The sequence below is a fragment of the Somniosus microcephalus genome, chromosome 11, assembly GCF_052327205.1.
Source record: "Somniosus microcephalus isolate GS21.2 chromosome 11, FLI_Smic_1.0, whole genome shotgun sequence".
NCBI lineage: Eukaryota > Metazoa > Chordata > Chondrichthyes > Squaliformes > Somniosidae > Somniosus > Somniosus microcephalus.
In genome coordinates this window covers 14,851,758-14,878,003 of record NC_140997.1, presented here as the reverse complement: position 1 = coordinate 14,878,003, position 26,246 = coordinate 14,851,758, and the positions used below count along the sequence as shown (strand labels likewise).

The following is a 26,246-nucleotide window of genomic DNA, read 5'->3' as shown; positions in this document are numbered from 1 at the left end:
GCCTAGATTTTTGTGCTGAAGCCTCTGGAGTGGGGCTTGAACCCACAAGCTTCTAACTCAAACTTCATCCATCCCCAGAAAGATTAGTTCAGCGCTCACATGCATACAAGCAAGTGAGCACCAATTGTTCAGAAGCAAAGCATTAGCACTTGACTCAATTATCGATTACCAGACCACTTCAAGTTGGTCTAGAATATGAGCCAGCAGTAGCTGCTAACAACTCCAGCACTGAAACGTTGCCTCTGCAAAAATGGTCCACAAATGTATATGCTATCCCATGATATTTTAGGTATCAATGCCCATCAAGCTTTTGCACCTTGCATTACAAGTTCCTAGGTTTATAAGCCAAATGCCCTCCATGGTGATGTAGCCTACTCCTGCTCTTATTTCTTATGTTCTTAAATGCATCAGCAGTTTGGGTGACCTTGGCCTTTAGATTTATCCCCGCTTTCCACTGGGGAAGCACCTAACTTCTGGTCTGTGTCTCTGTGACTATCCACACACTCCCTTTTTAGCAGCAAGAGTGGAGCAGTGCCTTCAGGCCAATTTACGTCACGGGGGCTGGGCGAGAAAGGAAGAGTTCCTGAAAATCTATATGGGTCGGTTCTGTGATTCTGGGCTATTTAAAAGAAAAAAGAAATAACTTGCATTTCTATAGCGCCTTTTAGAAGCTCAGGATGTGCCAAAACGCAGTACAGCCACTGAAGTACTTTTGAAGCGTAGTCACTGTTGTAGCGCAGGAAACACGGCAGCCAATTTACACACAGCAAGATCCCACAAACAGCAATGGCCCGTATTTTCCGATCCCTACGGGTGTGTATGAGCTGTGTACACACCCGTAGGGACCTTGCAAATGCTGGTTTCAGTTATGCCAAGCGCATGCGCTGAAAACCGGCATTTCCGATCCGTCAAGAATCCTCTTGACAGATCGCATGCCTGCCCTGGAGAAGGGCCTCTGCGGGGGGGGGGGGGGGGGGGGGGGGGGGGGGAGTTCCGCTTTCCGCAGAACCTCCACCCGCTGAAATCTCTTAAAAATCTTACGCCTGGTAAAAGCAGGCGTAAGGCCAGATTTTACCAGCATAAGAGTTTTAAAAAATTACCTATTTATAATGTAAAAGTACTTTTTAAAAAAAAGTTTATTTTTAGCCCCATAAAAAAAACTTTAATTTTGTTTTCAAAAAATTAAATTTGTTTAAAATTTAATTTAATGTAATTTTAACTAATTTTTTTTAATTTTTTTTTTAAATTATTTAATGTTTTGATGTTTTTTCATTGATTTCCATTCATACTTTTGACGGGTCTAAGCGGAGAGACCTGTCTAAAGTATGAAGGGAGATTCCCTTCTCCCATTGGTTCCCCATGGCCCATGTGATCCCAGGGACGCTTGCGAACCGCCCACACCCCTGGGATACCTGGGCCCTGCGCATTTCATCGTGGAGAGGCCCAGGAGCAGAAATGGCCGGACCTCTGGAGCCCTCAGGTAAGGGCTTAGATTTCGGAGGCCTCCGCACGCAGGAAGCCTCCGATCGGAAAATACGCGCCAATGCGATAATGACCAGATAATCTGTTTTTAGTGATGTTGGTTGAGGGATAAATGTTGGCCACGATACTGAGACAACTCTCCTGCTCTTCTTCAAAATAGTGCCATGGGATCCATTACGTCCACCTGAGGGGGCAGACGGGCCTCGATTCAACATCTCATCCCAAAGTCAGCAGCACCCAACCTTGATGTTCGTTTATTACAGAGATTGATCAAGTTCATTCGATATTAGACAGAGCACATTACAATTTGTTGATGCTTCGAAACTCCACAAACGGATATGCAGCATTTGTTGTTACAAGCTCAAAGTTATGTGACCATGGTTTTATACACTATATATAAAATTCATTATAAAACTGTACTGACTTAAAGAAATCCCACTAACTCAGTTTAAAAATCAGCAGATTCAGCTAGTAAATCATCTCAAACGTTGCTTTAGACAGAGTACAGGAAACAATTTTGAATAATCCAAATTAGCCAAAGGTTAAAATAACAATAAAAAAAAGAATCCTTACTTGATCTCCAATTGTAATACAAGCTTTTGAATCCAGATCTCGGGGTGGTCTATGAAAGAAATTTGAACAGAAATGTATTTAAGTTCCCAGCAAACTGCATAAATTGTACAAAAACAGTGACACCACAAGCGAAACATATTGGTAAATTATTAGAGCAAACCTTCTGTATGGCAGATTTCTAAATGTGAGGAAAACACCATAAAGATTTCAGGAGAGAGAGAAAAGTGTAAAATTGTGGAAACTTGAAATATAAAATTGCCATTTTTCCGGTTCTAGAGTACTCTCCGAGTATGATAACACACAAATAAAAATGTATCTTACAGAGGACTGCAGTGGAGTCTAAGGGTGTAGAAGTCATGGGAATGGAGGTAAAGAAAGACACACACAGGGCTCTTGGCAGTGCCAATAATAAAAATTGGCCACATCTAGACAGGTTCCTCCCTGGTCTGTTACCCTGAATGGTGAGTCAGAAAACCCTGAGCCACATCTCACTGCCTGCTGGATCCCCTTGAATAGAGGCAGTGTCTCCATTAAACGAGACCCAAAACAATGTCCTCAAAGCCAAATTCCAGTGACAATCTGGACAGCCTGGGAAATTCCAAAAGGGTCTAAACTGGGAATAGTTTCTATGCATCACACATGGCCCGAGGAACCTGCAAACATTCCTCAAATAGCTGGCTCAGTCTGTTGCTGGAAAATCCCCCCCCAAAAAAACGGAGCACCTGAGTCACGCGATCAGACAGTACTATCATTCTAGTAGGGAACAGGCATGTTGTCAAGTCTGAGCAGCGAGTTCCTCTCAAAGGCAGATATGCAATTGCTTATACCCGAGACTGGTCTTCTGGTAGTTGTATGGCAGTTTGAGAAGATTCTGGCAAAAGAACTAGAGGGCGAGATGAAGAGAATTTTTATTTTTTTAACGCAGCGAGTTGTTGTGATCTGGAATGCACTGCCTGAAAGGGCGGTGGAAGCAGATTCGATAGTAACATTCAAAAGGGAATTGGATAAATACTTGAAAAGGAAAAATTTGCAGGGCTATGGAGAAAGAGAAGGGGAGTGGGACTACCTGGGGAGCTCTTTCAAAGAGCCGGCACAGGCACGATGGGCCGAATGGCCGCCTTCTGTGCTGTATGATTCTAAGTTTCAAAGAAACCCCACAAGGACCTTTTTATGCTTCCCTTAGTAGAGAGCAAATCTACAGAACAACAACCAATACTGTGTCTAGCAGATCACTATGAAGAATTCCCTTCTATAGTATTGCGAACGCGAGAGGAGGGAAATAAAGCATCACTCGCGATGAAACGCCTAAATCTCCGGGGGGGGGGGGGGGGGGAGAAAAAAAAACACGATTTCCCGTTCGGCGGAGAATGGCTTCCTCTCAGCCTGTTGAAAAAGGCAGCGGCCTCTAAGTGAGTGAGTGACTAGGAGGTCATCTTCTCTTCTTAGGCAGTCCCTCGGAACCGAGGATGACTTGCTTCCACATTAAAAATGAGTTCGCAGGTGACTGATGAGTCCAATGCGGGACCTACAGTCTCTGTCACAGGTGGGGCAGACAGTGGTTGAAGGGGCGGGTGGGTGGGGTGCTTGGGTTGACTTGCACTCCTTCCGCTGGGCTTCCGCTTGCTCCCGGCAAAGAGACTCGAGGTGTTCGGCGCCTTCCCGGATGCTTCTCCTCCACTTTGCGCGGTCTTGGGCCAGGGATTCCTAGGTGTCGGTGGGGATGTTACACTTTTCCAAGGAGGCTTTGAGGGTGTCCTTGAAGCGTTTCCTCTGCCCACCTGGGGCTCTCTTGCCGTGCCGGAGCTCCGAGTAGAGCGCTTGTTTTGGGAGTCTCGTATCGGGCATGCGGACAATGTGACCCGTCCATCGGAGCTGATCGAGCGTGGTCATAGCAGGGGATCAACAGTTTGTGGCAGCAAAATGGAGGGGCGAGAGCAGGAGCGAGTGCCATTTTTAAATTAGGCCTGGGCCCAAACTGGAGCCTGGGGTACCGGAGCCTATCGAGCCGCCTCCGAGGGGGAACAGGTGGCTCAATGATCACCTCTTGGCGCCACACCACAATACAGGGGATTAGCGGGGGATTATGGAGCAGGGGCGGTAAGCCCGCGAATGTACCTACGGCCACCGCTACCTCCTGCAGCTGTCCAGTGAAGAGCATTTGCCGTTGCCCGGGCAACTGGCTTGGTGGCGGGGTAGGAGAGGGATGCAGCAGCAGCAGGGTCTCCAGGCTACTGATGGCGGTTGATGAGTTCAGCAAGCGTCCTGCTCGTCTTCCCAATTTTATTTGGAGGTGGTGCGCACAAGGTAGGGATCCAACTCACTATCAACTGTGATATGAATGTCTTGTGAGTTATTGAGGCAGACTGACCTGGTGTATGCAGAGTCGGGCAGCAGTCACTGCAAGCATGAGCTAATCTCATTCTTCACCCAATTAAACATGTGCTCCGTATTAAAACCTACAATTTCTTCAGATAATAGCCTACTGACTGTGCAAAATTCTACATATGCAGTTGGATTGTAGCCACTGCTGCTATATGGTTTATGTTTTGTTTTTGCTTGCAGCATAAACAACATTCCAATAAATTAACAGCCATTTTACACCTAATTTCAATCTTTCCTGGTCTGTTTAATTACACTGGTACATTGAAGAGTGTTGATCACTAGCTTACAGGTTACATTATCTCAAAAGGAGGAAATTAATTGACCAGAAGTCGCTAACAGCAACAAAAACAACAATTTGCATTTACAGTATATAGCGCCTTTAAAGTAGTAAAACGTCCCAAGCCGGTTCACAGGAGCGATTATCAAATAAAATTTGACACCGAGCCACAAGATATTTGAGCAGGTGACCAAAAGCTCGGTCGAAGAGGTAGGTTTTAAGGTGCGTCTTAAAAGGAGAAAGAGGTGGAGAGGTTTTGGAAGGGAATTCCAGCGTTTGGGGCCTTGGCAGCTGAAGGCACGGCCTCCAGTGGTGGAGCGCTCAAGATTGGGAATGCGCAAGAGGCCAGAACTGGAGGAGTGCAGAGATCTCGGAGGGCTGTAGGAGGTTATGTTCCTGAAAGAGTAATGGTCAAAAGCGAAGCCGGCCTGTGCGTGACGAGACAGTGGGTCCACCGATCCACCTACTCCTACTTCTTTTGTTCTTATGCCAGTAATCGGTTAGTGATGGACGAATGCACTTCCTGTCCGGGAGCAACGGTCACGGAATGCACTTCCTGCCCGGGAGCAAAGGTCAGCGAGGGGTCGGGTCGGGAAAAAAACCTCATGATTTTTTATACCAAATCATGTGATTTTAAGATTTTGTCTCTTGATTTATGAGACAGTGGGGTTGACATTACTGCTTCTATTACAGAACAGCTTCATTGCCAAGAGGCAGTGTAATAAGCTGGGCCTGGGAATCCACCCCATTTACACTTGGACTGATTCCACAGCACTACTGGTAAGAGAGAAAACCGCACATGAATGATCTTGCCCATGCGTAGCTGTTTTAAATGTCACAGAACACAAGTTTCTTTTTTGGCTGCATTTCTCTGGATGGATGGGAAGGTTCATGCAGGCCACCGACAGCTAGAAACAAAATGGCAACCTCCCGAGGTGGTTCTCCACTTCCCTGGTGGCTCCTCATTTATAGTGAAAGGAGGATTGATTTAGGACTGCTGCTGGCTACAACACTGCAATATAAAAGGGAGAAGGAGGTTTCAGATGTTAACCAGTATTAAATGGCTATCTTTCCATAAAACCGTCCAGGTCAGGCACAAAAGGTGATTGGAGATATTTCACTTTCAGGCCTGCAAGAGCAAATTCCTGTTGCAATCTCAACCAGCAGCTTGGAAAGTTTATCCAGCGTGTGGCTGACCGTACAGGCCTGGAAGGTGCCAAGTTGAATCCCCAGTCTGTGCTGAATTACCCGATCTCAGCTAAGACGGAAGTAAGAGTGCTACAATTGGCCTCAGCCACGGTTCTCATTCCTGATTGCCATGCATGTGGACATTGCGAGAGGACAGGATCAGGTTTGACTTGTGATATCCCCACAATCGAACAGCCTGACACCAGTCACAGTCAAGGCTCGTACATTAACAACGATCAATTGGGCGAGGCATCAGAGTGTCGGCTGCCTTTGAACCTAGCTCAGTAACAGCCAGCCCCTTATGAAGAAGGGAAGGAGAAAATTGTCAAGTAAAAGTTTCCTATTGACAGATACTATTTGGAATATGTTTAGTAGGTTAAATTTATTGCGTGACAGGTTTAAACAAAATGATGCACAAGTTGCAAAAGAGGCCAAAGAACCATTGGCAACTAAATAGCTTCAATACTTTTCTCTCTGTTGAGGTGTCAATGATCCACATACCCCCTCATTTTGAAAAACAACCCTCTCGCAACACAAGTTGCATCACCTTGACATTATGTGTTAGCCTTTTTAAATATATACAGGAGCATCAGAATGCAGTAACACAATAAATTCCTCTTGGTGTCAAGCATGAAGAACAATTAAAGAAATATCTATGGTCTCGTATTCAAATATGGTCAAACATTCCACCGCCAGGCACATGATGCAAGGCTACATGGCAAAATTCAGTGGCCACATTGCAGGCAAAGCTTAAACAAGAGAGTAAATGTACAGCTACCCAGATGACTAGGTTGGCAAAGGTACTCTCCAGCGTAGAACTGGGCCACACAGACTGGGAAAGTTATCCATTTGATCGCCAGTCTGTGCTCAATTGCCTGGTCTCAGCTGGAGCCATGGTGAGGGAATTAAAATTGGCCTCTGCTGTCCCTGGGCTGGGGCAAAGCAAAGAGGCTTCCAATACTTGATTGCTATCCAAGTACTCTTGGAAAGTGCATGTGTGTTGATGTCAGAGTTAGGAGAGTACAGGATCAGACTCCGCTCCGATACCACCCCTCCCCAATGAATCACCTACTAATGCTCAGTGTCTAACATCATACATGAAGGTCCACTAGGACAAGGTGCTGGAGAGCAGTTGATGTTGGTGGAGCTGTACCCAAACTTGAGCCTTTAGAAGACTAGAGAAAAAAAAAATCGGATGGCAGGAAATTAGGTACAAAAATCCTCGGGCAAATAGTTAGGTCAATAGAAAGACATATTTTCAGATACTCATTCTATCTAAAAATTCTGAACTGGCTGGGCAAGTGTTCCAAGATACAACAGACTCTCAAGGTTTGCAGGACTTTATAAACCACTGTCTTGTGGTTTAGAAAACATGCTATTCTCTTGCAGACTGAATGTTTTTGCAGCTTTCAAAATATATACCGATGGCTTTTAATGACAACTGCAGCAAAAAGGAACTTTCATTCAGTTTCTGATGCAGAGTATAAAGTAATATTAAATAAATTGTCAAATGAGCCAAACCTTAGTGACAATATTCCTGGAATAAACAAGAGGAGACTAGGCCTATATTCCCTAGAATTTAGAAGAATGAGAGGTGGTGATCATATAAAATTTTTAGAGATTAACAGGGTAGATGCGGAGAGGCTGTTTCCCCTGGCTGGGGAGTCTAGAACGAGGGGTCACAGTCTCAGAATAAGGGGTCGGCCATTTAGGACTGAGATGAGGAGAAATTTCTTCACTCAGAGGGTGGTGAATCTTTGGAATTCTCTACCACAGAGGAGAATAGCATGTTTTCTAAACCACAAGACAGTGGTTTATAAAGTCCTGCAAACCTTGCGAGTCTGTGGAGGCTCAGTCGTGGAGTACATGCAAGACTGAGAGCGATAGATTCTTGGATATTAAGGGAATCAAGGGATATGGGGATAGTGCGGGAAGGTGGAGAGGAGGTAGAAGATCACCCATGATCCTAATGAATGGTGGAGCAGGCTTGAGGGGCCGAATGGCCTACTCTGCACCTATTACTTATGTTCTCATACTTTTTATTCAGTTGGTTTCTTCCCCCCAGTCTTGTCCTTCTTCCCTCCTCTCCCGTAAGTGCTGACTATTGCAGTTAGTGTTTGTATAGGTGCTGCCAGCCCTCTAGTACTTCACCTAGTGTCCATTGACAGCGAGTGCCAGCAGGTATCACGCTCAAACACAATCCACTTCCCGTGACATCCATATGGGCTCTTCAGTAGGGGGGGGGGGGTCACTGGATAGCAATTAGAAACGGATTTTTTTTTCTGTCCCTGACCCAGGAGCACTCTGAGCAATTCTCACACCACTAACTCAACACCATCCAGGGTCCAAGCTTGCAACTTTCTGGTCTGTATGGCCTATTGCGATGCTGAGCGGTGCTTTTCTCTGCAAAGCCATCAGGAGGGACTTTTGCTACTTTCTTTAAACGCACGCGCCCGCACAAACAGACAGACATTAGGGCAGATATGCGACTCCAGTTTAGTAAGGGGTTCTCTTACGTCGGGCTGGTAACTGGCTGTTTGAAGACATCATCGGAGATTTTTAAATTAGGTTTTTTCTTCACTTTTCCTGTAAAACAAACAAAAAGAGAGATGTAAAAGGTCAAATGAGTGCTAGCTTTCACACTAATTTCATAGCTGATGAGCTGGCAAAAAATAATCAGGCAAACAGAGTTTTTCCCTGTGCACTTGCACTATACAAGTTACTTGGCTTATTTATTATCACCAATATACTGAAAACATTGACATGGTGCGTTATTCTTCCTTGTACCCCTCGGCTTCTCTGCAGCCTTTGACATCCACTTCTATTGCCTTTCCTCGACAGTCCACCTTCAGGGGCCTGCCCTTCATTGCTTCTATTCTAACCTATTGGAACACAGCTAGTATATCTCCAGCAATGGTTTCTGTTGCTTCCTTCGCACCATAACCGTGGTCCTTTCCATTTCCTTATCTGCGTGCTGTTCCTTGGTGACGTCATCCATTTGCATGGGATCAGTTTCTTATCCGAATGCGGATGACAGGCAGGCCTACCTCTCCAGCACTTCCTCTGACCTCTTGACCATCTCTGTGCTGTCAGACTCTGTCCGACATCATGGATGAGTCACAACTTCCTCCAGCTCAACGCTGGAAATATGGAAACCATCATTTTTGGCTTCCGCCACAAGCTCTGCTCCCTTGCTATTAGCTCCAGCACCCTCTCTGGCCAGTCGCTCGGGCTGAACTAGACCACCTGAACAGGCAAGCGAGTCGTCGGTTTTATGTCTCATCCAAAATATGGCACCTCTGACGATGCTGCACTCCCTCACTTCTGCACTATCAGTCTACATTATGCGTTATAGTATCATTTCAGCCCCAGTCTGTGCCAAGTTAGCGAAGCTCAGCCGGGGCAACAGTTAGAGTGCTACAATTGATCTCTGGGTTTGGAAGTTTGGGGGGGGGGGGGACAACAAATCATTCCTGAATATCATCCAGTGATCCCGGTTGGAAATGTACACATGTAGACCAGATTGGGCTTGACTGTGATAAACTCCAAAGTCAAACACCATCTCGACATGCATTGCTTGGGCTCACCCATGAAGAATAACCACCTCTACCTCTGGGAGCTGCTGGCACATGTGGAACCACGCCCCAGAATAGTCAGCAGCTTCCGGAGAGCTGCAGAGAAAATTGGGATGATTTAATAAGACGACGCGGATTGGAATGTGGACCTTTGATCTGTACGAGAAGGAATATAAACTGAACGTGTTGTCAGAAGTGGGTGCAGCTAAAAGATAGCAAGGTAAAATCTATCAATTTCCACCTGTACTTTGGCACACGTTGGATACTGCAGGAGATGCAATTACCGCTAGGCGAGTGGTCTACTCCTCTTCATTCAAAGTCCCTTCAACCAAATGATCTGATTATTTTTTTTTTTTTTTAAAGCACTAAATTCATACTTTCCTGTGGTATTTATGTTGCTCAATTCAAATTACCGGATAATACAACTTTAGCACATTAATAAACACTTTGAATAACGAGGAAAACCTTGTAGTCACCAACACAAACCGTGGCTGAAACTGTCACAGCACTAAAATAATTTGACATGAATTGCGATACTTCACCCTATCAAAACGTTGAAAGAATCATGGCTGCAGTTCCTCTGATATACAATATCAAACAATGGTGAGTGCTGGTATACAATAGCAAAAATGTTGTTTAGAATTCCTGTTCAGTTATGAATAACGCTAATACAATCTACTTTGTTTAGGTTAAACCACCTTCACTTTGGCTTTATCTGTCTCAACAAAGAGGGGAGTTACTGCATCAGCTCTGCCACTTCCTATTAGAAAGAAGAAAGCCTTGCACTTATACCGCGCCTTTCACGACCTCAGGACATCCCAAACTGCTTTACAGCCAATTTTCAAGTGAAGTCACTGTTGTAATTTGTGCACAGCAAGCTCCCACAAACAGCAATGTGATAATGACCAAATAATAAGTTTTGTTTTTTTAAGTGATGTTGGTTGAGGGATAAATGCTGGCCAGGATACTGGGAAGAACTCCCCTGCTCTTCTTCAAATTTTGCAAACATCAAATTGGTTAATGCATGAAATGGAGTCAAAAAGAACAATCATAAAATGATGAATATTCAAAATTAAAAACAGAACAGGATGGAAATGGACAGCACGTCAGTTAAGATTAAATGGTAAGAAATGAATTAACATAAGAAATGTCTCCCTTTCAGATACTGATCAACTTGCTGTGCATTTGCACCATTTTATGTTTTTTATTCAAGACTTCAACACATCAGTGACATGCCTGCACTTGCCCAAGTTCAACATCCCAAAATTTGGACACAGGAAGGATGTAGGTGAAGGAGTTGGAGTCGCAACAGAAGGGAGGTGAGGAAATAGAAAAAGACAAGAATGAATGCAACGTTGAACTGCACAGGCAGTGCATCAACATGTTGAAAAAGAAATGAAATGAAACTATTCTCCCCCGTCCTCCCCTCTCCTAAAGAACAAGGTGAAATCAGGAGAAGTGCCACAAAGATTTGTGGCAATTAGCAAGTAAGCATATCTGAGTAATGCATGTGGTTTTGTCTTCCTGCAATACTGCCCCAGGGCTTCTCTGTAAACACATTTAGAAAGTTCTGGTTAAGATTTTCTTAAATCTCATCCCAAGGCCACTTTTCTACCAACAGAGGCGTATTATAGAAAACTGTCAGTGGATAAATTAAGAGTGTGTGCGGGAGAAAAAAATTGAAAATGTCAGTAGACAGCAGGCACATCAGCACCTGCAGAAGAAAGCAAATGTTAACCCACCCTCCCTCTTTACACATTTCAGAATGATAGGGGCGAACAGGGTTAAATTAAGAGGACAGGTTGCATCAACTCGGCTTATAGTCCCTCGAGTATAGGAGATTAAGGGGTGATCTAATTGAGGTGTTTAAGATGATTAAAAGGGTTTGATAGGATAGAGAGAAACTAATTCCTCTGGTGGGGAGAGAGTCCAGAACAAGGGGGCAAAACCTTAGAATTAGAGCCCGGCCATTCAGGGGTGATGTCAGGAAGCACTTCATCACACAAAGGGTGGTGGAAATCTGGAACTCTCTCCCCCAAAAGCTGTTAAGTCTAGGGGTCAATTGAAAATTTTAAAACACAGAGGTTGATAGATTATTGTTAGGTAATAGTATTAAGGGTCACAGAACTAAGGCAGGCAGATGGAGTTAAGATACAGATCAGGCATGATCTAATTGAATGGCAGAACAGGCTCGATGGGCTGAATGGCCTACGCCTGTTCCTATGACTGCTGCTGTGTATTGCCAACATTGAAGCTTCCCCCATTTCCAATTCTGCCCCCCACCCACCCTTTTTATTCAGTTATCATATAGTTATGATGCAATTGTGATCACACAAAAGTAAAATGCACTCCTTCACGTGCTCTATACAGAGTACTGGATTGCACAATGTTCACTGTTTGTGCATCACTGCTATTATTTCTTGTCCCCCATCCCAATGAGTCATCTGCTTGTCATCAGCACCTGACAGGAAACTTGGAATTTTTTTTTCCCCCAGATAAAATGATAAAATAAAAATGTTGGCACCGTCACAAGCAGAATTACAATAATAGCCTCCTGTTGGACTTGGCTGTAAGATAGCTCTTCTGGAGAAATTATCGCATTATAGCACAGACTTGGATCCAGAATGTATGCAAATTCAAAATTTAAATAAAAGCACCTGTCCCTTTTCTGTTTAAAAAAAGAACAATTTATTGGGTCTAATTTATGGTCATCAAGGTGAAGGATGTAGTGGGGAATGAAACATTTTTTCCAATTTTATCATCTACAGATAGTTTCAGCATCAAGCACTCGGTCAGACACAGCTCCATCCAATAGAGCCTCAGCCCCAGAAGGACACCTCCTACTGTACCAGTGTGATGGTTTCTACTGCATCCAGCAGCTGTCATTATGGCTCGAGATTACCATTAGCGCAGATGGGTGTTGTGGGTTTGCATCCGCTTTGGAACCACGTTAAAACTGCTAGTCCGTTATGGATTCAAACCAGACCCCAACGTGAATGGCCAGCTAATCCTTGCCCACCCAGACCCCTACACACCAATTCCATTAAAAAGTGAGGGGAAAAGAAGCATATCTAAACCCAAAGGGCTGTGGATGCTGTCGTTGAAGCATATCTAAACCCAAAGGGCTGTGGATGCTGTCGTTGAGTATATTCAAGGCTGAAATAGATAGATTTTTGGACTCATAGAAACACAGAAGATAGGAGCAGGAGTAGGCCATTCGGCCCCTCAAGCCTGCTCCGCCATTCAATGCGATCATGGCTGATCATCCAAATTCAGTACCCGGTCCCTGCTTTCTCCCCATACCCCTTGATCCCTTTAGCTGTAAGCAATATATCCAACTCCTTCTTGAATATATTTAATGAACTGGCCTCCACCGCCTTCTGTGGTAGAGAGTTCCACAGGTTCACCACTCTCTGGGTGAAGAAATTCCTCCAGAGGAATCAAGGGATTGGGCGGGGAAGTGGAGTAGATATCGAAGATCAGCCATGATCTTATTGAATGGCGCAGCAGGCTCGAGGGGCCGTATGGCCTACTCTTGCTCCCAATTCTTATGTCATGTTCTTATTAAGCTCTATAGGAACGAAATATTTACTAGTAACCACAACACGGGATTCCATTCACACAGACGCTAGTTACAGCAAATCCAGCCCAAACCCAGGACCTGGTGACGGAAGGGAATTGTCTTGTGCAAGGATTCTCACACAGTCTCACTCCACCTCTGGTCAGTTTGGGGTTCATCAATTTACACTCCAAGTTTAGTGTCAGCGTAAAGCAGTTTTCACTTCTCGCCAATGGTGAACTTGTGGAATGAGTACATCGCAAGGAAAATCAATGTTGGAGAGATCACAATGATTTAGCAACAGATAATCTGAACACACAACAGTTGCACAAAACTGTTTTGCTTGACAGCACTGACACTAGTAACAGTAAGTTGATGGAAACGCTCATGGACTTTGCCATCTGTACAGAATATTCCCATTTCTTTTTTTCCCCCAGAAGTTTTTTAATTCTGGCTCTAGAACCTGCATTGGGCCATGTCGTTCCTGACTAGGAGGAGGAAGAACTGTTCTGTTCACTATGTTAGGGAAATGGTAAATCTGTTCATTTTGAATGTATTTATGATTTTGCTAGAAAATATCAACTTTGCAAACGCCTCTCCAATGCTGCAACATGTAGCAACCAGAGCACTTCTCCCTCTCCTTCCAATGCACCATCTACAAGAACCTGCCAATTACACTAGTGCGAGGAACAGGTCAACAGGAGGGGCACGGGTCACGATGGCTTTGTTTTTCCTGAGACTTTCTCCCTTCACAAGTTACTGAAATCCACTCAGTCCTTTGCCAAAAGGCCCTGATAGAAATCAGGAATTCGCCAAGTGTTTCAAGATTTGGAGTGGTTGGGGGGGCGGAAATCGCATACTTGAAGAAAACACGAGCAAGGATTTGGTCACTAGAAAAGGAGCAGTTTTCCCACTCAAAAAGATTGCATTTGTATAGCGCCTTTCACAACCACCAGATGCCCCAAAGCACTTTACAGCCAATAAAGTACTTTTTGAAGTGTAGTCACTGTTGTAATGTAGGAAACGCGGTAGCCAATTTGCACACAGCAAGCTCCCACAAACAGCAATGTGCTAGTGACCGGATAATCTGTTTTAGTGATGCTGGTTGAAGGATAAATATTGGCCAGGACACCGGGGAGAACTCCCCTGCTCCTCTTTGAAATAGTGCCATGGGATCTCTTACGTCCACCTGAGAGAGAGCAGACGGGGCCTCGGTTTAACGTCTCATCCGAAAGACGGCACCTCCGACAGTGCAGCATTCCCTCAGTACTAGTGGAGTGTCAACCTAGATTTTTGTGCTCAAGTCTGGAGTGGGAGTTGAACGCACAACCTTCTGAATCAGAGGCGAGAGTGCTGCCCACTGAGCCACTCAGAATCCAAGGAGGTCCCTGGACCCCTTCAATTGCCACTTAAATCAAACTCTTTCCCTTTCTGCTCGAGTCCACCACAAATCTGCAGCCATTTCTCAGAGGAAGATACTGTGCTCGGAGAGCAAGGCAGTGGGATCAGTTTTGAGTTGCCCTGGTAAAGAGCCAGCACAAACACATCAGGCCAAAAGGCCATCTATGGCTTCACATTGTTTTAGTCTTAGAATTTTACTTTCAGCCTCAGAATTTTACTTTTGGTCTCATCTCTGGGCCTTGGGTTTCAGTTTCACTTCCCTTACAGTCTGGAAGAAATGTTACTTGTAGTTTTAGTCTTTGGTTCCTAAATTTTAGTTACTTTTTTTTGTATTGTTTTTAGTCAAAACTATTTTCAATCTGATCTTTTCTTTTGTAAAGGACAGTTGAGAAATAATAAACCGAGGCTTGAATTACTGAGAAAAAAAATAAGCCAATACCCCTTTCTCCTCATCAGGACCCTCAGTCCCACTTTTATGCTCCCAGCATTTTCTGCTATCGTTACAGATGTCCTGCATCTGCGGGATTTTGTTCCTTTACCTCCATATTCCCCCCCATTTTCTTGCCCATCATCTTTGTCTGGACCTTTCCCATGCTTTTCCACTGTTTTGCCCAGCTGCATCAATCTTTTGTTCTTCTAATGCCTTTTCATTGACGGTGATGATCTGTTGTATCATCTAACTGTTTCCTGCTTTTCGATTAAGCAGTTTGCAGGCTATTCAACCCAGTTACTTCCTCTATGTGACTGAAGTACAGGAAACTTTGGTTTATCCGGAGGTTGTATGTCCGGAAACCTCGATCTAACGGCAGAAATCAGCAGCCATTTTGGTTAGGTTTTTTTTCTTCTCCTAGCATTTTTTTTTATAAAACAGTCAGGCTCTGGAAAGCATCTCTGTAGCTTAGCAACAGCTTCAGAGACGCTTCCAAGGTACGGGCCGAGCGTTTACAAGCTGTTGCTAAGCAACAATGCTTGTTGTCAGATACGGAGATGAAAACCTCCGTATCCTTCAACATTAGCGCTGGTCTATCTGGAAGTTTTGATAGGTCGGCAGCAGCTCGGTCCCATCAGTGCCGGATATCGCGAAGTTTCCTGTATCTGGAGTTTCTTTCCCCACTCCCCTCCCTCCCATTTCTCCTCTCTTTTCCCAACCCACTCGGAGGTTTGCTTACTTTTCAGTTCCGACAAAAAAGGATCTACACCAGAAATATTAATCTGTCTTTTCTCTGTACAGATGCCAACAGACCCAATGTGTATGTCAACATTTTCTGTTTTTAGCTTTTAAAAAAAGGAAATATCTTTAACATGCTCTGATTTTTTTAAAAACAGACAGTGATGCAGAGATTCTCTGTAATTTTGTTCAGCATCGACTAGTTCCGAAATATAACTAGAACTAAGGTTCTACCTAGATTAACACCACCAAAGCCATGGATAGCTCATCTTGTCAAGACGCAGTTGGATTCCCAGGGCCTAGAATGAGACAATCACATACAGGCTCAGAATAAGGGGTCGGCCATTTAGGACTGAGCGGAGGAGAATTCTCTATCCCAGAGGGCTGTCAATGCTCAGCTGTTGAGTATACTCAAGACAAAGAATTATAGTTTTTTTGGATACTAAGGGAACCAAGGGATATGGGGATAATGCAGAAAAGTGGAGTTGAAGATCAGCCGTGATCTTATTGAAGGCTCGAGGGGCTGAATGACCTACTCCTGCTCCTATTTCTTATATTCTCATGTTAGGCGGTTAGTAAAAGCTCAAAGCTGCCCAGATTGAGGGACACTCTTAGGAAGAGAGAAAAAAAACTGTCTGACAGGTAGAAAACAACAGGTACTTGTTAGAAGAGTTATGTTGGGGTGGGGGGGGGGGCACGTACTAAGTGGGGTGTCCAGGGTTCGGTGTAGTTTCTAGTTTACATCAATGACTTGGATTCAAAAGCTCAATGCAAATTGGTTAAATTTGCAGCGAACACCAAACTAGGAGAGGTACTATCACAGTGCACTTCAATTGTGTAATTCAGTGTGTAAAGCACCAAGATATTTCAATAGGAAATGTGCTCTATAAAAACAACCCTATGATGATGAACTAAAAACTTTTTTTTTTTTTTTTTTTTTAAATGGCTAGCCCAGAGGGTCTGGAATTTCCCCATCAGTTTAAGGTCAGCATGCACTAGGATGTCCAATTGTTCTGGTGAAATTAAACTACGTATATAAAAAAAAAACACTTCAGGATTAGCCAAATAAACCTGCAGCCTTCCGCAGAGTCCATATATCCCCATTGAAACCCTATATTGTGCGTGGGTTTGGAGCAGAACACTTCACTATGTCACATTGCAGCTCACCATCCAATTTCAGCAGCTTGCAAATCAGGAGTCTGTCCAAGAAAACGGCAAAGGAAAACCCCTTCTGCGGTCCAATTCTCCCATTTCAGAAGAGTTAATACATTAACTTTGCAGATGTTATGGACGAGTAACATTCAGAGTTTGAGACACACACACACAAAGGAAATACCATGTTGAAAGGTTTAAGAACAGAACATTACAATCTTCAAAGATCACAGAAGTGTTTCACTTCATATTGATGCAAAATTAGACGATTTCTAAACTGAAGTCATTCTACTAACAAGCCCAAATACATAAAGTTTCAAACAAACAAGGAAGTATTGCATCATGTTTTTATCATAACTTTTTGACCACTCTGATCCAATAAACCTTTGCAAAGTTAAGAGCCATTAAATTACTGTTTTGCGATATTAGCAAATGAACACTGCAGTAATTTTTGGCTCTCTAATGCTTATTATTTGACAATCTTTTGGGGGGGGGGGGGGGGACAAAAATGTTTTATTTTATTAAAACTTTTTCTTTTACAAATGTTAAGCATAACACAGGATGTTGTGTACTGTTCAAATATTATAATACAAGATTGATTATGGCAGTTTGTCATCAGATGATCAGTTATGGGTAGCTTGTGGATATTCGGCATGTGTCAGTATTCACTGCATTTACCAAAAGGGTATTACAAAAAAGACAGTTGATCACAGTGCCACATTAATAATGAATATGTTCGTATGAAATTCGGATGAGACATTGGCCCAGATATTCCGATCGCAGGCCTCCCGCGGGCGGAGGACTGCGATCTGGAAAAATCTGCGCCTGACCCGAGGGCTCCCGGGAGGCGCACAATTCCGCTCCTGGGCCTCTCCAAACTGCCAGTGTGCAGGGCCCATGTATCCCAGAGGCGCAGGTAGTTCGCAGCGTCCCTGGGATCACGTGGGCCATGGGGAGCCAATCACAAAAGGGAATCTCCCTTCATACACTTGACAGGAAGACCTGTCAAATATATGAATGGAGATCACCCCCACAACATAGTAAAACTTTAAACAGATTTTTTTTAAATCACTTTTTAAAATGACTTGAAAGTCCATTAACTATTTTATACAAAACTTTACATTTTTGAAAAAAAAAAATTAAAAGTTTTTTACGGCACTAAAAAATAAACTTACCTTTTTTAAAGTATTTTTAAATGATAAATCAGTGGGAGTTTTTTTTTTTTTTCGCATCTTGGTAAAAGCAGGCCTTATGCCTGATTTTATCAGGCGCAAGAATTGTAAGTGTTTTCTGCGGGCGGAGGGTCTCCAAAAAGCGGAACTCTCCACCCGCAGAGGCCCTGCTCCACGGAGGATCAGTAAAGAGCTTTCTTGACAGATCAGAAATGCCGGTTTCCAGCGCATGCCTGAAACCGGCATTTCCGATGTCCCTACGGGTGGGTACACAGCGCGTACCCACCCGTAGGGGTCGGAATTTCCGGCCCATTAAACCGAGGCCGCGTCTGCGCTCTCAGGTGGATGTAAAAGATCCCGTGGCACTATTTCGAAGAGGAGCAATGGAGTTCTCCCCAGTGTCCTGGCCAATATTTATCCCTCAATCAACATCATTAAAAAACAGATTATCTGTTCATTATCACATTGCTGTTTCTGGGAGCTTGCTGTGCGCAAATTGGCTGTTGTGTTTCCTACATTACAACAGTGACTACACTCCAAAAGTACTTCATTGGCTGTAAAGTGCTTTGGGATGTCCCGAGGTCGTGAAAGGCGCTATAGAAATGCAAGTCTTTCTTTTTTTCCTCTGTCTGCTGGTCTGACAAAGGCACCAAAATAAGACAGTTAACATCTTTGTTAAAATAGCAAAAGAATTTCATACAAAAAGGTTATATTAGATAGTAATCTTACACAATGCAATTTCACTATAATTATAGCATGACCTAATCAGTTTCTCCTCTCAGCCTTATGGTGCTTTTCTTTTTGTTAAATTACAATCCGACATGCTAGTTCAATGTTTGCATTATATGGGGCGGGTTACTGATGTGCTTATCTGCTAACAGTCTGAGAATACAGACCTAAAAAGATTTCTCCTTAAGAAAACATAACGTGGTGAATTTTAACCCCCAAAAACAGGTGGGTTTGGGTCGGGTGGCACGTAAATATGTTAACAATCTGAAAGCCGCCTCCAACCCGCCCACTTCTTGTTTCAATGGAGGCAGGCAAACAACCCGCTCGCAGGGGGCAGGTTGGTCTATTAAATATTGTAACGAGGCTGTGGGCCTCAGAATTAAGTACCATTTTAAATTTAACCCTGGCCAGCCGGGGCAGCTAAAGGAAGGGGAGGACTGCTGGATCCAGGTGCCTTTTCATTTACCTGCTGGATCTAGCTTACCCTCTTCACCCACCCACAGTAATCAGACACCCCCACCCCGATCTCTCCCTCCAACCTTTACAATCTTCCCCACCCCGACGCTTCCGATCGCCCCTCTGCTCCGGGACCCCGATCCTCGCCCGACCCTGGCCTCCCAATTGCAAAATTGCTCCCCATCCCAGATGTAAGATCGGGCCAATATTTTTGGACTGACCCATCTTTTACAGTGCTGCAAACCACACAGGTCTATTAGGGGAACACCTGTTGACCCTTCAGGATGCTGCATCACTAAGTGTTTAAATTGTAACTAAAATTTTAATTTTAAACGTGGCCCCCAAAAAGCCATTTGTGCTGATCTAGGCTATGGCGGTTGTCCCATGTACCTACTAGACTAGTTTCATAGATGCATTTTAAACCAGCCTGGAGCAGGGGAAGAGGGTGGTACTAGGGTAAATCTGGAATCTACTGACCCCGGAAAAAGCCATTACCAAGTGATATGGAAAAATATCCCAGCTGGTAGTCATTTTTACTGGCTTGGGTGGCCTCTAACCCAGTCAAAAGCACCAACACTCATTAAAGCCAAGCAAGCCATGCCAGAAGGTACACATGGTGCTACTACCTTCCATAATACCAGTGTGGTTTGGGAGGGCTGAAAGTTCCCTGCAAAAATAGGCATTTACTGAGAGGCACGGTACACTTTGAAAGGCAGCGATTCTGATATTCCCATTTACACCACTTCTAGATCCATCTTTTGTTTCTTTACTTGCCCCATTACCATCTCCTTTTGCCTTGTACAATCATACCTTTTATCATTTAATCTCTCCTCCCTGCCACCCTATCACTGACCTTCCCTTTTGTTCTTTCCTCCCCCTTTCCCTTTCCCTACACTTGCTTAAATCCTAATACAGGAAACTCTCTTTTACCGGCACCTAAATAACCGGAAATCTATCTTAACCGGCAAAATTCAGGAGTAGGTTCAGGTAAATTTTACTTCATATTAGTGGCCGTGTAACCGGGGTTCCTGCACCTGTTGCCATGCAACAGGGACGCCTGGATCTGTGGCCGTGTACGGGGCTCTCGTACCTTAGTACGTATACCTCTCTGTAATCCCAACTTTTTGATCAACCGGCACCATGCCAGTCCCGGATAAAAAAAAGAGTTTCTTGTATATCTCTAACTTTTTCCAGTTCACACGAAAGGTCACCGACCTGAAACGTTAACTCTGTTTCTCTCTTCACAGATGCTGCCTGACCTGCTGAGTATCTCCAACATTTTCTGCTTTTATTATGGGAGGTACTTTACTAGGCAAGTATGCTACCGAGCTTTTCATTTTCCTTCAACATCCCACCTACTAGTAATTCCACTCATTGGTGTAGGTATAATGAGGTAACTATTTACTGTACACCCAGCAGGCTTTATATTTTGGCTTTTGGTGGTCGGCGAGTGTGAAAAGGGTAAATAAATGGATTTTTTTGCGACATTGTTAGAGGGGCAGAAGGAGACTGTGCCCCACTGCTTAGAGGATTCGTAAAGAGTAAGCAGCTTTGTTGTCGAAAGCATCTCGCCACATGGATGCTGGAAGATTGCATTACAGCACTTGGCCTACCTGGAAGGTTAGCATGACAGACCCAGTTTCTGGTGGTGCATAAGCATACACTGTGTACCTGGAAAAGCATGCAAAATGCCAATTTGATTTGGATTGGGCGGGGAGCGGTTAAAGAAATGTCACTTTTGAAAATAAACCTTTAAATTCAAGAGAGAAAAAGTAAAACTATAAACTTGAGCTCATTACTTGGGAACATACTGAATACTTTGAATAACTGAACCTTACAACAGCAGGGCACCAAAGCCAGGCACACTGCAAATACAACTGACCTCTCTCCACCAGTCACTCGGTTTTTGATTCCCATTTCTTTCATAGCAGATATGATGACTGTAGCCTAATACTTGAGAAAGATCTGCGTAGAGATATGAACTGTGCAAACTGACTGGCTTCAAAATCATATAGACACTGTATTAAAAAAAAAATACTACTTGTGGGGAAGAAGTCTCCTTTGCAAATGGCACATCCAATTCATATCTAGTTAAACAAACTAGCTTCAGATCTGACACTATTACAATGCCACAGAACTTGTGGTTAGTAGCAAAGCGAAGGTGTTCGCTGCTGGCCGCGAAGTACGCTTCGCACAAGGATCTCGCAATCCCCGTGTCGAGCACTTCGGGTTTTCCGCAGTTCAATTCAAATCAATGAACGGTTGTGGGGATCCCCTTGTGTGAACTGCCGTGACGTCAGCAGGCTGTCTAAGCAGCCAATCGAAAGGCAGAATTCTCAGACAGCAAACAAGGAACTGAGTAAGCTCTTAAAATTTTAACTTTTTAAAAAAGAGCAAAAGAAAGATTGGGGTTCTCACATGGGAAAAAGGCAAACCTGAAATAAAGAGGGACAAACATTTAAAAAATTTAATTTTTTTTTTGAAAAGGTTCTTAAATTTAAATTTTTATTAAAATGGACAAATTTGACACTGCACAAAATTAAAATCAATTTTCATTTGTTTAGCAGTAATAATGCTGTCAAAACCCCAGTTACACCTAATCCCTTTGGGCTGAACTTTTAGTGGGGAATTTAACCATGTGCTTACTGCGGATGAGTCGAAGTTTCAATGATTGGGCTGATTACACAGATTGCTGGCTCTGTGGGCTGGGGGCACAGCGCAGCCTGTTTCGGAGCGGTCAATCACTGACCGCAACTTCAGGATTTCCACATGGGGCTGCGCGTGCACCAAATCCCGAAGCTGCGGTCAGTTTCAAAGGCGGAATGATGGCGAACGCTGCCAGTTTGCCGTCATCCCGACTGCAAATTCCGGGCCATTGAATTTACTGATTCTACGTTTTCTAATCGTCAGCATGCTTTTACTTACTATCTTGTTACTTGGAGTTTGAGCCTACAATTTTAGTGTGCCAATCCTTGAATAAGCCTAACAACTAGGAAATATACAGGCCTAGATTTTCAGTGTGCCATGAGGCGGGCTTTTAGGCGGACGGGGGGGCAAAAATCCCGAATTCGGGGGTCCAGACACCATCCCGCCCTTCAGAGGAGGCGGGTACCCGCCCCGCACTGGGACCCGCGGCGGGAAGGGTTTAGTGCCAATTAACTGCCTGTTAACCGGTAGTTAACAGGCAGTTTCTAGCCTAATCCCTATTTTGAGGGGTGTCGTGTGGGATTCCCGACGGCTCCAAACCACGCCAGGTTAGAGCAGGTGGGCCGTCGGGTTGAAGGACTTGGAGGGGTCGAGATGTCGGTGTTCAGGTGAGTGATGGGTGCATGAGTGCAAAGGCAAGTGTGTTTGGTGTGTGTAAAGAAGTTTAAATTACTTGTACTTACCTTAACAGCCTTTCTTCCTCTAGGTTTCGGGAGTCCATCACTCAGCCGGCACTGAAAGCAAAATGGCTGCGATCTGTCAAAAGTGACAGCCTCCAGCTTTCATTGCTGGTGTGAGTTCTAACTGAGTCTGTGTAGAAGGACTCATGTTAGAAGTCAGACTGTGTTTAACAGCTTCAAACAGCTGTGAAACGCTGATATTTCATCTGCCAAGGCCTCTTGACAGATGAAATTTCAGTCTGTGACATCACCTGTTGCTGGGTGGCCCTTAATTGGCCTGCTGAGCCCGCTGGGCGGGCTCAACAAGGTCAATCAAGGGAAAATCGCGTGGATTGGCCAGACGTCGATGTAGGCGGGACTAAAACCCGAAAGTTGTAGTCCTGCCTCCTTCCCGACAGCGTAATGAAAATCAACCCTACAGAATTTGTTACATTGCAGCCCAGCACAGGCAAACAGCTTCAGCACCTGCACTGGATGAAAATGGGGCCTAGTTAAAGCGTACAGAAGACTGCAATGGTGGATTTTACAACATTGTAGCAACTGATAAGTATAAATGTGAAGGAAAATGAAAAACTAGGTTCACTAGATTGATTCCTGAGATGAGAGGATTGCCCTATGAGGAGAGATTGAGCCTCTACTCTGGAGTTTAGAAGGAGAGGTGATCTCATTGAAACATACAAGATTCTGAGGGGGACTGACAGGGTAGATGCTGAGAGGTTGTTTCCCCTGGCTGGAGAGTCTAGAACTAGGGGGCATAGTCTCAGGATAAGGGGTTGGCCTTTTAAGACTGGAGATGAGGAGGAATTTCTTCACTCAGAGTGTGAATCTTTGGAATTCTCTTTCCCAAAGGGCTGTGGATGCTCAGTCATTAAGTATATTCAAGGCGGAGATCGATAGATTTTTGGACTCTAGGGGAATCAAGGGATATGGAGATCGGGCGGGAAAGTGGAACTGAGGTTGCAGATCAGCCACGATCTTATTGAATGGTGGAGCAGGCTTGAGGGGCTGAATGGCCTACTCCTGCTCCTAATTCTTATGTGCCCTGCCCACTTCACAGTTAAGTTGGAAAGAGTTACTTGCAGAATATAATCTTGGGGTTCAAACAATATTTGTAAGACTTACCATGTTTCACAATATCATCTGTGCTCCCCAGTTATGTTACAAAGTTATAACCTAATACAAACCAGCTACATTTCTGTACTTTAAAAAAAAACTGGTCCCACGGAAAATACATTGAGCAAAGATCTTACAGTGAGAGGAGAATCCAATTCGGATTTAGTCACGTTAAAGCCACCAAAACAATTTCTTCTCTTTCTCCCTCACCCCCCAGCAAAGCTAACCTTTATTATACGCTTAAACCTATTTTCAGACACGCGCGTTAAGGCACTTATGACAGTGAAGTTGCCAGAAGTACATTCACTCGCTGGTCACTGGGAACACTGCATTCCAAACACAGAATCGTAACTCACCACCAGCTGCAAGTTATAATATCCAACAGAAACTTGGTATCTGCACTATGCTTAAAAGGACATTAAAGTATCAGTTTGGCTCAGCTGGTAGCTCTCATGCCTCAGAGTCAGACGGTCATGGGTTCAGGTCCCACTATGGATTTGAGCAGATAATCTCGGCAGACACTTCAGTGCAGTACTGAGGGAGTGCTACATCGGTAGAGGTGCTAAACCAGGGTGACGTCAGCTAGCTCAAGGGGATGTAAACGGCCTCATAGCATTATTTGAGGAAGAACAGCGATTTTGCCTCGTGTCCTGGCAAACCTTCTTCCCCCAAACACCAGCGCCAAAAACAGGTTATCTGGTCGTTCATTCGCCGTTTCTGCGACCTTGCTGTGAGCAAACTGGCTGCCACATTTTTCTATGTAATAACAGTAACTGTGGTTAAACCATTGGCTTTGGGGCATTCGGAGGTGATTAATTGCTTTATAAACACAAGTTGAGTATATTCAAGGCCGAGGGCGATAGATTTTTGGACTCAAAGGATATGGGGATCGGACGGGAAATTGGAGTTGAGGTCGAAGATCAGCCATGATCTTATTGAATGGCGGAGGAGGCTCGAGGGGCCGTATGGCCGACTCCTGCTCCTAATTCCTATGTTCTTATGTAAGCTTGTTCTTTTCTTTAAAAAAGGGTGTAAAATGCATTGCAAAGTCAAGTACAAACACCACCCCATTTTAGAGAAGCTGAATTTTTCAAAACATTTTTTTTTTCCCCCCACACATCAAATGCAACTGCAGAAGTTCCAAGAACATGACTGCAAAATATTCCAAACTTCCGAAAAAGGTAGGCAGCACCTCCTCAGCTTCAGAACTGTCCAGCAAGCATGAAATGCAGTGCTTTTAACAAATGCCCTATACAGTAGGAGTACATCGCTTGCTAATATCAGATTGCAAATTCACGACTCCCATTTTCTGTTTGGCATTAAGTAGGCATAAAAAATGATCACAAATCAAAATATAGGCAACTCATAAAAGATCTGAATGTCAGATGGAATCACTCCAATCTCGGTCTGTTCAGGAAGTACGGTGACAAGGGTGGCGATTCATTTCCACCAGGCTTTCCAGAAAGACGCAACAGCATGCAGTCATTTTGCTTCACGGACTCAAACATTCCTGGACCAATCATGACTACTGCATGTTCGATGGATGAGCAAATATAAACAACGGCTGGTGTAGTACGAAGCCGTACAGACCAAGAGCTGCAGGTTCAATTCCCGTTCAGTGCAGCATCAGCTTATTGTAGTTAAGGGTCTGAGCATCCCTAGGGAAGGAAGGGAAATCTGCCAGGGTTCCTGCTCCCGATCACTAGCCAGTGACACTTGCTGGAAAATACCTCGTCAGCTGTTGAGCCTGGAGCACAGTTTTGGTGTCCATACTTAAGAAAGGACATACTTGCTCTCGAGTCAGTACAAAGAAGGTTCACTCGGTTAATCCCGGGGATGAGGGGATGGACATATGAGGAGAGGTTGAGTAGATTGGGACTCTACTCATTGGAGTTCAGAAGAATGAGAGGCGATCTTATTGAAACATATAAGATTGTGAAGGGGTTGGATCGGGTGGATGCGGGGAGGATGTTCCCGATGACGGGTGAAACTAGAACTAGGGGGCATAGTCTTAGAATAAGGGGCTGCTCTTTCAAAACTGAGATGAGGAGGAACTACTTCACTCAGAGGGTGGTAGGTCCATGGAATATGCTGCCCCAAAAAGCTGTAGAAGCTACATCATTACATAACTTTAAAACAGAAATAGACAGTTTCCTAGAAGTAAAGGGAATTAAGGGTTACGGGGAGCGGGCAGGAATTTGGACATGAGTCTAGGTTCGGATCGGTCATGGCCCTGTGGGTAGCGGAGCGGGCCCAGGGGCCGTGTAGCCTGATCCTGCTCCTATTTCGTGTGTCTAATTCTGTTAGATTCAGGAGATGGTTCTGTGATAGTGGATTGGCGGTTAGGATCAGATCAGCCATGATCTTATTGAATGGCGGAGCAGGCTCGAGGGGCCGATTGGCCTACTCCTATTTCTTATGTTCTTATAATCCAGGCTGAAACTTCAGTGCAGTACTGAAGGAGTGCTGCACTGTCGGAGTTGTCGTCTTTGGGTGGAGATGTTAAATCAAGCCCCCTCAGGTGGACACAAGATCCCACAGCACTATTCCAAAGGAGAGCAGAGGAGTTCTCCCCGGTGTCCTGAACAATATTTCTCTCTCAACCAACATCACTAAAAAAAAAAAACCCAGGT

General features: G+C 44.3%; 1 protein-coding gene across 3 annotated transcripts in view; it reads right to left on the bottom strand.

The window, feature by feature from the left end:
• LOC147110336 (dual specificity mitogen-activated protein kinase kinase 6-like) overlaps window positions 1–26,246 on the bottom strand; it is a 124,533-nt gene that overhangs the window by 57,901 nt on the left and 40,386 nt on the right. For all 3 annotated transcript variants that reach the window (XM_086000252.1, XM_086000254.1, XM_086000253.1), the window contains 2 exons: window positions 8,419–8,488; window positions 2,056–2,104 (listed from right to left, as the gene is read on the bottom strand). In XM_086000252.1, coding sequence (XP_085856378.1) covers window positions 2,056–2,104; window positions 8,419–8,488 — 119 coding nt within the window. The remainder of the gene's footprint in view (window positions 1–2,055; window positions 2,105–8,418; window positions 8,489–26,246) is intronic.